The sequence below is a fragment of the Strongylocentrotus purpuratus genome, unplaced genomic scaffold (assembly GCF_000002235.5).
Source record: "Strongylocentrotus purpuratus isolate Spur 01 unplaced genomic scaffold, Spur_5.0 spur5_scaffold_3, whole genome shotgun sequence".
NCBI lineage: Eukaryota > Metazoa > Echinodermata > Echinoidea > Camarodonta > Strongylocentrotidae > Strongylocentrotus > Strongylocentrotus purpuratus.
In genome coordinates, this window is record NW_022145609.1 from 23,575,820 (window position 1) to 23,589,286 (window position 13,467).

Genomic DNA, 13,467 nt, shown 5'->3' on the forward strand with positions numbered 1-13,467 from the left:
ACAACTTATTAGTTACTACTTTAACGCTACAACGTAGAGGTCGTGAGAGGGATAATTAACGTACTGGGTTCTTTTATGTCACCAGTCTACAAGTACACTGACGTTTTCATACAGTTTAGAACCGTTTAAAAAGGTATTATTTGAAACTGTATCCTGGCCCTCGACACTTTCTAAAATAGTTGCTTCCAGATAAAAACTGAAAAATAACGTTGCGATCAAAAGTATAAAAACACCCACGCTCCAAAGGGAGCCTTGGCTTCTACGTGTTCTTCTAAACAGGGCATGCAAATCATTAACGTATGCTGCATCCATCTTGGGTACTATATAGTCAAGAAAAAATGTAATTAGAAAATAAACGTCTTTTAACAAAGACAAGAAAAGGCGTAACATGAGAGAGAGAGAGAGAGAGAGAGAGAGAGGTATACTATGTCAAATACACGACGCTTAGAAATGGATATTCTTAAATGAAAACCAGCGCTTGAAAAGGGCATGTCAACTCTATTTATACGGTAGGTAGAGGAGGTATATCAACATGGCCGTACGGTAAAGTTTTGCCATCTTCAAGACGGACCCTCTTCGTGAACACAACCCTGTAATTCTTAGACCTCTTCACCGTATGGATTGTCTTGGCTTTCACATCCCTGATTATTTTTGATTCGTGAATTGTACGTGTGGTCCCTTGTTCACTCTGAAGGAGTTCGTTCAATGTGTCATGGTTAATGACCAAAGAGTTCATTGCATTCAGAGTGAAACCTCTTACTTTGCATACAGTTATCCCTTTGGAAGTCCTGTAGCTGTAATTCTTTGGACCACCGCATAGCCATGATTGTATAAAATCCTCGCCAGTGGCGTCGATCTCATCGGTTAGATCACCAAGAAAATCCCCGGTGACAGGGTCTAGATGGGCGTGTTCAGGGTCCGTCTTGAACACCACGCTGTCTGTGTCCATATATAAAACCCTATCGTCCAGCTTTTCCAACACGCTATACAATTTCAAGCGCGCTAACGCCGTTGTAAAGCTGGCCAATATAATGTTGGTATTGACATTATGGTCAACAAATCCCTCCGCTTGTGTGTAGTGTAACTCTACCATATACTCATTGTGTACGATCAAGTCTTCTACGATTATCGATTGGTCCCTTAGATAGGTGAGAATTTCATCGGTGGTTTTAACATACACCGTTTTACGCAAATTTGGGCGCTCCGCAAATTTTCCCCACAGTACATTGACGATTGCTTTAGCAATAGCGCGCAAACCAGGATTTTTACAAATTAGAAAAGGGTCAAGATTGATACCCTCGTGTTCGAAATAATCGTCGATGTACTTTTGTTTTGCTGCATCTGACTGCGCATGCGCGGGGTAACCCGATGACTCCTGTTTAACTTTAATGAAGGAGTCGATGTAGGGAGAAAATAAACCCCCTTCTCTAGTAGACTTGTCGTACACGGTTGAGCTCTCAAAGTGCCAAACTTCCTGCATTCTAACGTTAGTGTAACCCTTCTCAACAGCCTTTTTGATTTCTTCACTAACCCAAACACCGTCTAACTCCCGTTCAACATCCTCGTGCTTACACGTTCCACTGTTCATTGTCTCGGCACAGGTACGGCAGAGGGGAAAGGTCAATTTCCCCTCTGACCTGAATGGCAATACAGGGTGGAATAAATTCTCGGGAGGGGTAATTTTGCATTTGATCAAGCCAAATATGTCCTCGAGAGGTGGGAAATCGGACAAAATGATACGAGGATGTCCAACGGGATATTTTGAAAATTTGTTTATGAAAGGATACAAACTTGTGAAGTCATAGTAACGTATCTTTTCACGGGGCCCAGCTTCGTAAAAGAGACGGCAACCATCCGTCCTCCCCCCAAAAAAGGAATCTCTAGGGTTCAAAGGATGACGTAACCCAGCGCTAAAATGCTCGACATTCGGTAGCAAATCCCTAACTTTGTCACTCTTTTTTTTACGGTCCCAGTCGTGTTCCCAAATGACGTGGACCTTGTAACCCGCCTGTTTTAGGAGGCGGATTCGGTGCATCGTATTGTTGTACAACACACCCATCTTTTGGTTTAATTTTTGATTGACGAGATCCGGCGCCCAGCATGTCTGACAACCATGAAAGTAACATCCTAGAAACTCCCATACATGTTTCTTCTCACCTACGGTGGCATAACCGTCCACAAATCTACCGTGTACCATGCGCTCTCCACCATTGAAGGCGTGCTGAATAGCTATACCCTTTTTGAGGGATTTATAATGCAGCCACGCGCCAGCTTTGGCCGATTGCTGTTTAGACCCTGTGTAACCGTCTTGGGGTATTAAGGCTATTGTATCAGGCTTCAGATAGTTAGTCCTGAACAAAAGATTGCACGCGCTAGGTAAAGTAAGGGATTTAAGGAAAGGATCTATACCTCCTTTGTTCGTGGGTGTTGCGGTGATGGTCTTAAAGTGTTTACGGAATACTTTACAACTTTGATGTAATATTTCAACATCGCTGATGCAGTATTCCTTCAACTCTGTTTTCATATCGAAAACATAGTTTTCGCTACAAAGTTTACCATGCCACGACAGAAATTCAATTTGAGCGCTTTTCATCATACTTTCGTACCCGTACCATCTTTTGTCAGGTAGGGGTCCGATATAATTTGCATTCGCTCTCGTGTTGAACAGATGTGGGAAATATCCTTTCTTCAATTCTGTCAACCCGAAAGTTTTAGGGAGTTTGGCGAGTGCCATCTGAAAAAAGTTCAGAGAATCCTTGACAACTACACATGGGTCTGAAGTTCTAAGGCTTATGATTTTACCTCCGTTTAAAACAACTTGAGGTATGATACCTTCCGCAACCAGGTGGTTGAGCAGAAAATAAGAATCATAGGCCTTACTGTTATGGGCCAACGCGATTGAATTGTTATGCTTTTCGCTAAAAAGCCACGCGGCAAAGTTTGATAGGGTATTCTCCCCCTCAAACGTGATATGTCTCGCATGTGGAGGACCGCAGCGCTTACACACTGAATTGTCCTTGTCCATACACGATTCACATTCCCACGATGCATGCACAAAATTGGGTTCGTGAACACCCGTGTCCTGAGTACATTCAAAATCAAAGAAGATGTACTTTGTACAATTTTCAGGTTTTGTTTTCTTTTCTTTCGCGTATTGCGTACATTTCTTTTGTTGTTTTTGTACTCCTTCATTTTCCCGAGGAGTTGCTTGACCGTGGTGGTTGGTTTGTGGGAGATTTGTGGACGGTTTAACGGTTTTTGAGGTTTCATCGGCACTCTTAACCTCGTAGTAAGGGCTATTGGATGTTACCTTCATGTAGCACGCATGATCCCTGCCGTCGACAACCTCTTTACAGGTTCTACAAAATATATTCGAACATTTATGATTAGCGGGATCACACCCTATTACATCGATGTCGAGCACTTTTTCGCATTTGTCACATTTGTATTTTCTTTGGCAGGCTGTGAGTTTTTTATGCAGGGTTACACTGTGTAGCTGAAAACAACGTTCCGTTAGAAATGTCATTCGACACTTTTTACATACTATGGTAGAGGGCTTACTCTCACGAAACGTACCGCTATCACAATCTGTTGCATAACAATCTGGGCATTTACAACAACACTTATGCGTGAGGGGATCGTTGTACGTTTCGTGACAGTCCTCACACAACTGAGAAACACACAGAAAAGCAGAGGGATTGGTTATCACGTTATAATGGGACCCAGACAGGTACAGGTAGACGGCTTTACCTTCCGGAGGTCCTGCATATATCAATGCCTCCTTACGTCTACCTCTGTATACCATAAGCCTGTACTCTGGAGCTATCTCAGCTTGAAAAGCAGCGTACTGGCGTGAGTCAACAATACCCTCTTCAACCTTCGCTCGAGCGTGAAGGCCGCGAGCCATTCTCATAAACTGTTTGGTTGGCGCGCGGTCTTGTTTATTTTTGGTCCATGTTCTATATCTTTTGTCATTTTTAGAGTGTAACATGGCAATCACGAGTGCTTTTGCGAAACAAAGATTATCATCGGAGTATTGAAACTTGTATCAGTATTGAAACCTCTATCCTGGTCTTTAAGGACCTGTCGTACGTCCACGAACTGTTTTCCTCTTAGGACACCGGTTTCTATGTACAGGGATGTGTCTTCATAATTGGTTGATAAATTTTTATAACGGTTTGGGCGCTCATCATCGAAAACAGGAACTTCAATAGTGTAACTACCCCCATTGCCATCGTATTCGTGTAGCTGTTCATCAATATCATCTAGACGCGACAGGAAAGAAAACATGTCTTGTTCTCCCAAGAAAACCGATGATCCGCCTATTACAATATTTGCGCCAAATCTATTAAATGTTCTTAAATGTAAATAGAACATCTCCCGGTGTAACAGTATCACAAGCATCTGCAATCCTCTTGCAGCGGAAAGTACAGTACGGAATACCTCCTTTGGAGCTTTCCCCTGTCTGTAAAATCGAGGTGAAACACCTAGGCCGTCATTGAGAATATCGGTTTCGGTAGGAAAGACGTCCATGATTATTTGTAGATTCAAGTTATGATATAAACAAGTGTGATAAAAAAATAACTCACAATTATATATAGACCCCCACACAATGGATTTCACGATTAAGACGACTTCAAATCCTGTGACGCTAACATCTGTTTCTGGTAAGGATAATTGGGTCTTGGACGTTAAGAGGATACAAATAATTAAAAAATAAAATAGAATAAAATAACAAAACACAATAGAACTAGTCTCTACATGACCCCCTCGCCTGTATTTAGTATAATAACGGCTCAACTTCAAACGTACTCATTAAGGATAATTGCACTTGGGCGTTAAGAGGATACGACCCCTGTCACGGGTCGTCTTAATTGCATTTAACTTTTTCCAATCTTATCCGTTAATACCAGAACAAAAGTCTTTGAAAACAACGGGTCGCCGTAATTGCATTTCACTTTTTTCAATCTTATCCGTTAATATCCGAACAAAAGTCTTTTGAAAACAATAGAACTAGTCTCTACAAGCCCCTCGTCCTGTATTAAGGAATAACGGCTCAACTTCAAACGTGCTCATTAAGGATAATTGGTCTTGGACGTTAAGAGGATACGGCCCTAGAAGTTGCGCGTGAACCTGACACCTGTCATGGGTCGTCTTAATTGCATTTCACTTTTTTTTTTTCTTTTTCTTCCAACCTTATCCGTTAATACCTGAACAAAAGTCTTTGTCTTATAATCCTCCTCTTCTGGAAGGTACTGTCGTAACCCCCCTCTTAGAAAAAGTTTTAATTATAACAACGGGTATTATGTACAAAGCGGGTGGACAAACAAAGACGGCCCCTAGAAGCTGTGCGTGAACCTGATACCTGTAACGGGTCGTCGTAATTGCATTTTACTTTTCTCAATCTTATCCGTTAATACCTGAACAAAAGTCTTTGTCTTATAATCCTCCTCTTCTGGAAGGTACTGTCGTAACCCCCCCTCTTAGCAAAAGTTTTAATCTCAGGCATTCTCTCTCTCTCTCTCTCTCTCTCTCCCTTTCTTCATCTATTCCCTCAATGGTTTACACACTTTTAATCTTACACACGTCACAAACAATCAAGCGTCAATCTCTCTTTCGCTCTCTCTCGCCTTTTGTCTCTTACAGGTTCACTACCCTTGACGTCAAGACAACAAACGCAACAAAGTAGAATAAACACGTTGGATTTTACTGTAAAATGGTGACAACTTTATTATCATTTTTTCAAATCATATTCATTCCGTTACATATCCAAGGGTTTTTTTGTTGTCTCGATGCGACTACTGGTTTTCTCCACTGTAGATTGCACGGTTGATGTTCTTAGAAATCATCAGGACTGCTTTGAATTCCCTCGCAGATAAGGTGATACCTTTTTTAGTCGGAAAGTACTGCCCATTTGACTCGTAGTAATCTCGAACGTCGACATAGACTTGACCTCTGAATTTTCGCACGGCCACGTACTTGGCGCGTCCATCCTTCATGCTGATTGGTAACTTGGCAACGGTTGTGGCTTTCACATCGCGGGCCATGTTTGTTGTCACGCCTGTACCACCTCCATCCACATCCTTCTCGTAGCTGTCCATCTGACGTCCCTTCAGTGGCTTGATGGTTTTCTCTCCCACTTGTCTGCCTTGTTCGTTCATTTTTTCTGGCTGTAGATTTGACAAGCCTTCGTCTATGAATAAGTGTTCGGGCGATGTATACCCAGAATCTTCATTCTCACGAGGTACATCTTCCATGTCTTCGTTAGTCGTCTTTGTATTATGTTTGTAGTAACTGTACATGTTGCTGACGGTGATGTACGATTGAATATACTATTTTCTTTTGGACACGTCCACGGTATTTTATACATTTTTTTAGCGTGCCTATTACGGTACCATGACGTGGTTATTCTATATTTAATAGATGATGCGTTCTCTTTTATTCAGACTATGACATCATGTTTATCCACAGTCACGTCTCTACCTGCCCTTCAAACCTTACGTCATACCGTATGTGTCTCTACACGTCCTTCAACCCTTGCGTCATACCTTCCCAGGTTCCACTCCATTGTAAAACACGAGACAACCCCCCCTCGTCGTACACTACGTCACTGCGTGACGTCATACAAACCTACAACCTCCTCGTTATTCATTTTTGTTTCTATTTTTCTATTTGTTCAGCGATCCATATTTTATATTTCATCATCCATATTTAATTAATACATATTTAATTAATCCATATTTCATATTTATCAATTATCGATTTTATTGATCCATAATTATCGATCCATATCTCATATTTATTGATTATTGATTTCATAGTAATCGATTAATCGATAATACCATAAATCATGTTTTGGGACTATACGTACATACATACTACTGGGGGGTAGTCACATGAAAATATAAGATTTTACTTTTCCCTTCCACACCTTCTTCCTTATCAGGGGTATTGTTAATTTCACATTTCATCTGTGAAATAAGATAAGAGAACCCCCCCCCCCATGTCTGTGCCCCTGGACTCCACCCTAAGCCACTGTATGTGCAATATGGAATTATCTTGCTCTGTCAGTTATATCTGTTATGATCTCATTTATATTCCATCATGCCATTTCAGTCTTTGTTTTTACATTTCTGTTATTGTTGCTTTCCACCCAACTTTCTCCTCTTTTTTCTGTGTAAAGATTCTTATCCGAGAGAGGAAGACATGCATTGAATATGATGTTTCAGACTTACACAATTCTTTTGAAAGTACCTTTAATTTTATTTGTTACAGATGTCCAGGGCCATTGCTACTTTTGAAAGCATCTTAATCAATCATGTTGTTGAAGTGTTTGTAATGTTTATTCATACAGACAGCAAAAACATGTTTTCAGGATATTGTCACAGAAAAAAACAACAACAGATGCTTGAAAACCCAACAATATAAAAGGCAGGGAAAATATCTTATCATTAAGTTGATATTTATCATTCTTAGGAAACTAATTTACAATCCTGCTGATGCTTTATGGCTTTATGTTTTTCTTTAATTGACATAGATTCTAATTCTGGACAAATTTCTTGGCTATCCATGATGATATTTATTATTGTATGGCTGCTTTGCCTTTAATGTTCATCTACTTAAGGCTGGGAAATAAGTAAACTCTGCACACATTAGAGATATCAACTTCTTTGATACAAGTATCTTCATATTTGTGTGCGTTTTCAATAAGTTGAATACCTTTTTTGCTGCAGCTACATTTAAATAAACCAAGTAGAGTTGTTGCGATCCTGTGCATGTAGAGATATTCTGGTCTACAAGATGAGTCACTAATTTTGTGGATTATAAGGTAAAGGGTTCAAATACATCCAATACATCAGTTTCTGTACTCTTTTGCTCATGAAATATATAGCATTTTATTAATTGTGTTGTTCCCTTCTCTCTTTCTTTTTCCTTTGTGCATTTAACCTGGTGTTTGCCTTGATCTGGTCTCTTGCTGTCCTGACACAAAATAGGTAAGTAAAGTATAAAACATCTTTGGAAAGCATTAATAAAATGTTACCAGGCATAGATATCAGTGGCATGGGTTTTTGCCATGATGCTGGCTTGTTTACTTTGTTACCAAACGTGAAATGGGGAAACAATAGTTACAGTTAGAGTTCTGAAATTTAGAAGTAATGTTGAGATCAATTTTTGAAGTACATTCTTTACAGAATATTGGCTGATTTTACAACGATCCCAATTGGATACAGCGAGCCTTGTTCTTGCATTTTATCTATGGAGAATTACTATACACCTTCATTTTCAAATGTTGTCTTTTATTTGAAGGGAAGATGTTTGAACTTTTTTTCTGTAGCAAAAAATAATATGAAAGACTCGAAGACCAACATCTTTACAGAGAAATGCTTAAAAAGTAAATACTGATACTCCATTCAACAGTTGTTTCATTTACTGTTTTAGTTTGTCGGTGATTATAAGAGATTGCGTAAAAAGTGCCTTTTCTTGTGTGCCTCCCACAGCTCTCAAATTGGCATCAAAGTTGTCTCCTTTTCTTTACGAAAGATTACCACTCAGACAAACAAGATTACAAAAGTGTCACTTATCAGAGCTTTTCACTATCATTCAGTGTCAGCCAGAACTTATCCTAAGTCCTTGAAAAAAAATACCTGGCATTCCTGGATTGGTTCAATATTGACATTTTAGAAAACCACTGTTCAGTTTTTACAGAAAGTGCAGATATTTGTATAAGCTGTATTGTCAAATTTCCTTCCAATCTGGCAGTATTTTCCCAAATCCTTTTCTTTGGTGTATTACATTAGCATTTAGTTGATTTATTGGGGATAATAGCTGCTCGGAAGGCGACGAAATACTTTGTAGCGTTTGTCATGCTGTCAAGATCATATTCCGCCCGAAGAAGCAGATACTCCAATTCTTCAATCCAATCGTGGAATCTATTTACTCACGGTGGTTGCGTGGTTATAGTGACAAGACAGAGACAGATATGCAATCAGTCTTTCTTATGCAGTGATTTGCACTTTTGGTGATCCTTTTTACCATATTTGTTCGTAAGGTAAACAGTATTCAATGGAATTTTTCTCGGGTTATGTGTCGGGCAAAATAAAGGCGTCCAAAAATAGGCTGTCAGAACACAATGAACCATGAGTATACCGTAGTTATGACATCATAAAAGTGTCATTTGTAATCATAAAGGTGTAGGTACGATTGTCGTGGGTGTCCCTGTTCGTCACTCCCCAAAGAGGGCAACCCCTTCCGTCCTGTTCGTGGTCAAGGCCTTTTGTGTTTTTCTCTCATATTTGACATTCTGATGAATGTGTAATTCCATTGTTCATTCACAGATTTTACCATTTATGGTATTAACCAGTAATTTGTAAACAATAACAGTTATGACGGTTGTTTTGCGTTTGTTTGTATTTGCTTCGTAATGCTTCTTAGTGCTCATCACTAGGATGTGCACATGAAGAATCAAATATCCTTGATTGTAGATTGCATTTAACCCAACATAACAGGATGGTAACTTTATTGCATGCCACACAGTTCTCGGATTATATCACAAGAGATGATCAGCTCAGTCATGTGTTTAGTGGGGGTACATTAATGGGTGAAGAAAGTGAAGAAATATAATATGAAAGAAGCTAACCTGATGTAGTTGTTGTTTATCTGACAAGACATTTTGATGTAAAGAATTCACCATTTTCCAAGAAGATTTCCCAACAAAAGACCCTACTTCAGTACCTGCAAGCAGATTACAAGGAAGCAAGAATTCTTGCGTAGTTTTCATTATATTCCAACTTACGGTGAACAAAGCAGTGATAGGTATCATTTCAAGTGGTCAGACATAGGGGGGGGGGGGGGTGGGAGAGAGAGAGAGAGAGAGAGAGAGAGGGGGGGGGGGCAGGAGGGAGGGAGATACAGTCAAACCTGTTAGCGACCACCCAAGGGAAACACAAAAAGTGGCCTTTGTAGACAGGTGGTCTTTGTAGACAGGTTTCTTTAGTACATGATTCAACAAATGTAGACAAGGTGGTCACTAAAGCACGTTTGACTGTATAAATAAATAATTGGTGAAAATTAAGGTGGAAAAAGATACCACCAAAATGTGAAGATTTCATTAAAAAAATGGTATATATACCTTTTGAAAGATGAATATGCTCATATTAATGTAGAAAGAGAAAATAGAGTTGTATAAAAGTCTGTTTGACAAATAGAAAGAATAATATTGTTACAACAGCTAGAATATGGAAGTGGGCCTAAACTTTCTGCTTTAAGTATTCTTAAAAAAGCCTGAGCATTATGAAAAGATTTGAAAAGTTTGTGCATATTTTCAATATTTGAAACCATTGAACACAAGCGTGAGAAATCTCTGAAGCTGTCATTTAGCAAAATAGAAAGAAAGAGCTGAGCAGATAAAGTTGAAAAGAAAAGCTGTGGGGGGGGGGGGGGCTAGATATCAAACTGTCTCCAGGAATGCGATGCTTCTCCCCATTGTGTCTGTTTTCTATGGATTCTGTTGGAGAAGTTTTGTGCGTGTCCGTTGAAGCGGCCAAAAGCATACAAAGTCCCAAAGAGTAGTAAACACGGTAATAATACTAGCATTAGGGCTATAAAGGCTTTTTTAGAGCACAGTGCTTGTTGATTTGTACATGTGGTTCCAAAGCGTGAAGTTAGTGCTTCTCTCTCTCCGGCAGGGACTCTCATGATACACAAAGGTCTGTGCTCGATCAGCGTTCACAGGAGGTTTTTAAATCTGGAATATATCTATCATCATAGACCTTTTACTGTGGATATATTGCTATAATTTTTGTAGGTAAGAAGGCTTGCTTGTTTTGTTACTAACTTTCCATCTGTACAGGTAATTTGACGACTCTTCCTAAAACCATTTGATAGAGGCCGAAAATAGTGGGAGCAATACTAATTTCATATCAGGATCAGTTTTATTACTGAGAATAAAACTAGCTGTCTATTAATCAGTTTTAACCATTGTTTTTTGATACTTCTATTCAGTTTTTGACACACACAATTACTTTAATTCCATCTATCTTAATTTAAGGAGAAGTAAGAAGCTTGATTTTCATTGTAATGTTAAAGAGTGCAGGTAATTACAAAAAATGTGACTTACATTTCAGATTCATTATTGTTTTACTCTTCTTCCTTGGACAATCAAAGAAACATGTCAAATTGTATTGAAAGGCGGTCAAGAATCGTTGCTTTTTGTGGACGGACGTAGATGCAGGATAGATGTTGATTCCTAATATTAGTGACGAAATATTCCTAAACAGTCTCAAGGTGAACTCATGAACCACAAAAGATGTACATTCTTATCAGTGTGAAACGGGACTTCAAGCTTGCGCTAGATCACAATGGATGACCACTATTAGAAGCTTTTAAACTTGTTTTGTACTCCATAAAAGGCCTTGAAGGTCCTACAAACCAATATTTATCACTTTTAAAATGCCCTATATAATTTAGCAGACCGCAGAATCGTGTGCATTATTTGAAATGCATTTAGTGCCTTTTGAATAGGCCTATTTACTTAGTAGGACCCCCTTTCATCCTGCTCTGTAGCCCGTTGGATAATCAAAACACAGGCAAATTTCATTCATATGAGCCCTTTGATTTGACATAGAGATATGTAATAACTGATTCAAAAACTCAGATTGAGAATGGTCTAAATTACTGATCTTTTAACCATTTGATTATTGATATTGTGAGATATATGTGTGTGTCATTCAGGGGATAAGTCTATATGCTCCATTCACTGGACTTAGACCAGACTCTGGTCTTAGATTGTGGACCTGATGAGATATGTACATGTTTGTTAATACATAGTCATTTAGGAAATGTTTGAGCTCAATTTTTTAGACCTGGACCATCTAGACTATAGAGTCCTAAGTTTTGGACCTGAAGCCGATTAGCTCCCTACTGGGAAACGAGAGGATTTGAGAGATTATAGCAAGCCTGGAAAGGCCTCGATGGAAGGATAAGAATATAAGAAGCCTTAGTATTAAAAAGTCTGCAGGATAAGGAAGGTATATGGATTACATGGAAGTATTATGTCCAAATCATGATAGGAAAAAGGCCACTTAGTAGAGTAAATTACAAGGAAATAAATGGGAGAGAGGGGAAAAGAGAGAGAGAGAGAGAGAGAGAGAGAGAGAGAGAGGAGGGAAACAAATTTGTCTTTTTAAAGCCAGAAGGGAGTAAACTTTGTGTAAAGGTATATTACATGTAGTTAATACCCTTATAGCTTTCAAAAGACTATGAAAGATACAGAGAGAATAAGAGAGAGAGATAGAGAAAGGAATCTAGTAAGGACAAAACAAGGAAATGAGATGGAAATAACAGGGAGAGAAAGAGAGAGAGGGAGAGAGAGAGAGAGAGAGAGAGAAAGGGGGGGGGGGGGCTGGTTGACAAGGGAGTATTTCTTTGCTTTAAGATTGATTTAGATAACAATGTGTTAAGTAGGTGTAAAATTAAGTGAAGGCCAAATGTAGATTTAATTGAAACTTCATGCATTCCTCACATAATTTCATCATGAATGTCGGTTATCGCCCTTCATGTTTACTTCAGAAAACCCTTTTTCTAGTTTTTGTTTTCTAATTGAAACTTGCTTCCCCCCATAATTCCACAATAGCTATCATTATTTTCCTATATTGCCAATTTGCATACCACACCAAATACTCGAGAAAAAGGAGACCATTAAAACTCCAAAATAAGGGAAAGGTTTACAGATTTGCCCTCATATTTAAAATATATTGAGATCAACAATTTTAAATATTGAAATTCCTCAGTTTTGTCTCCTAATATTATTAAACTGAAGTGAAAGATTGCTGTTTGGCAATAAATATGCCTGTGCATATCTTTGATATCTACCTTTGATATTTTTATGCCTCCGCCACCGAAGGTGGTGCCGGAGGCATCATGTTTTCGGGTTGTCCGTCCGTACGTCCGTCCGTACGTCCGTCCGTCCGTACGTCCGTCCGTACGTCCGTCCGTCCGTACGTCCGTCCGTCCGTCCCGTTTGACCGTTATCACAATATCTCAAGAACCATTTAAGATTTAAACTTAAGACTCGGGAATAGTATTTATCACCATAGAAAAACGATCTGATTAGATTTTGGAGTACGTAGGTCAAAGGTCACAGGTCACAGAGGTCAACTTATGAAATTCCTTGTATTGAGTTTGTTAGCGCGATATCTCAAGAACCATTTGAGATTTAAACTTCAAACTTAAGGATAGTATGTATCACCATAGGAAGACGATCTGATTACATTTTGGAGCACGTAGGTCAAAGGTCAAGGGTCATAGAGGTCAACTTATGAAATTCCATACATTGAGATTGTTATCATGATATCTCAAGAACCACTGGAGATGTAAAAACTTCAAACTTAAGGATAGTATGTATCACCATAGGAAGACGATCTGATTAGATTTTGGAGCACGTAGGTCAAAGGTCAAGGGTCACAGAGG

The 13,467-nt window shown here is 39.1% G+C and overlaps 2 protein-coding genes across 3 annotated transcripts in view; one reads left to right on the top strand and one right to left on the bottom strand.

The window, feature by feature from the left end:
* Positions 1–5,798: 5,798 nt before the first annotated feature.
* Positions 5,799–6,257, bottom strand: LOC105438480 (activated RNA polymerase II transcriptional coactivator p15-like). Its single transcript, XM_030995822.1, has one exon. It carries the CDS (start codon positions 6,255–6,257, stop codon positions 5,799–5,801), a length of 459 nt encoding a protein of 152 aa, XP_030851682.1.
* A 4,326-nt stretch (positions 6,258–10,583) lies between these two features.
* LOC115918958 (serine-rich adhesin for platelets-like) overlaps positions 10,584–13,467 on the top strand; it is a 39,371-nt gene continuing 36,487 nt past the window's right edge. Inside the window, exon 1 of one of the 2 annotated variants that reach the window (XM_030995644.1) lies at positions 10,584–10,804. The gene's annotated coding sequence lies outside the window, so the exon portion shown is untranslated. The remainder of the gene's footprint in view (positions 10,805–13,467) is intronic. The other variant, XR_004066062.1, reaches the window with a different exon arrangement.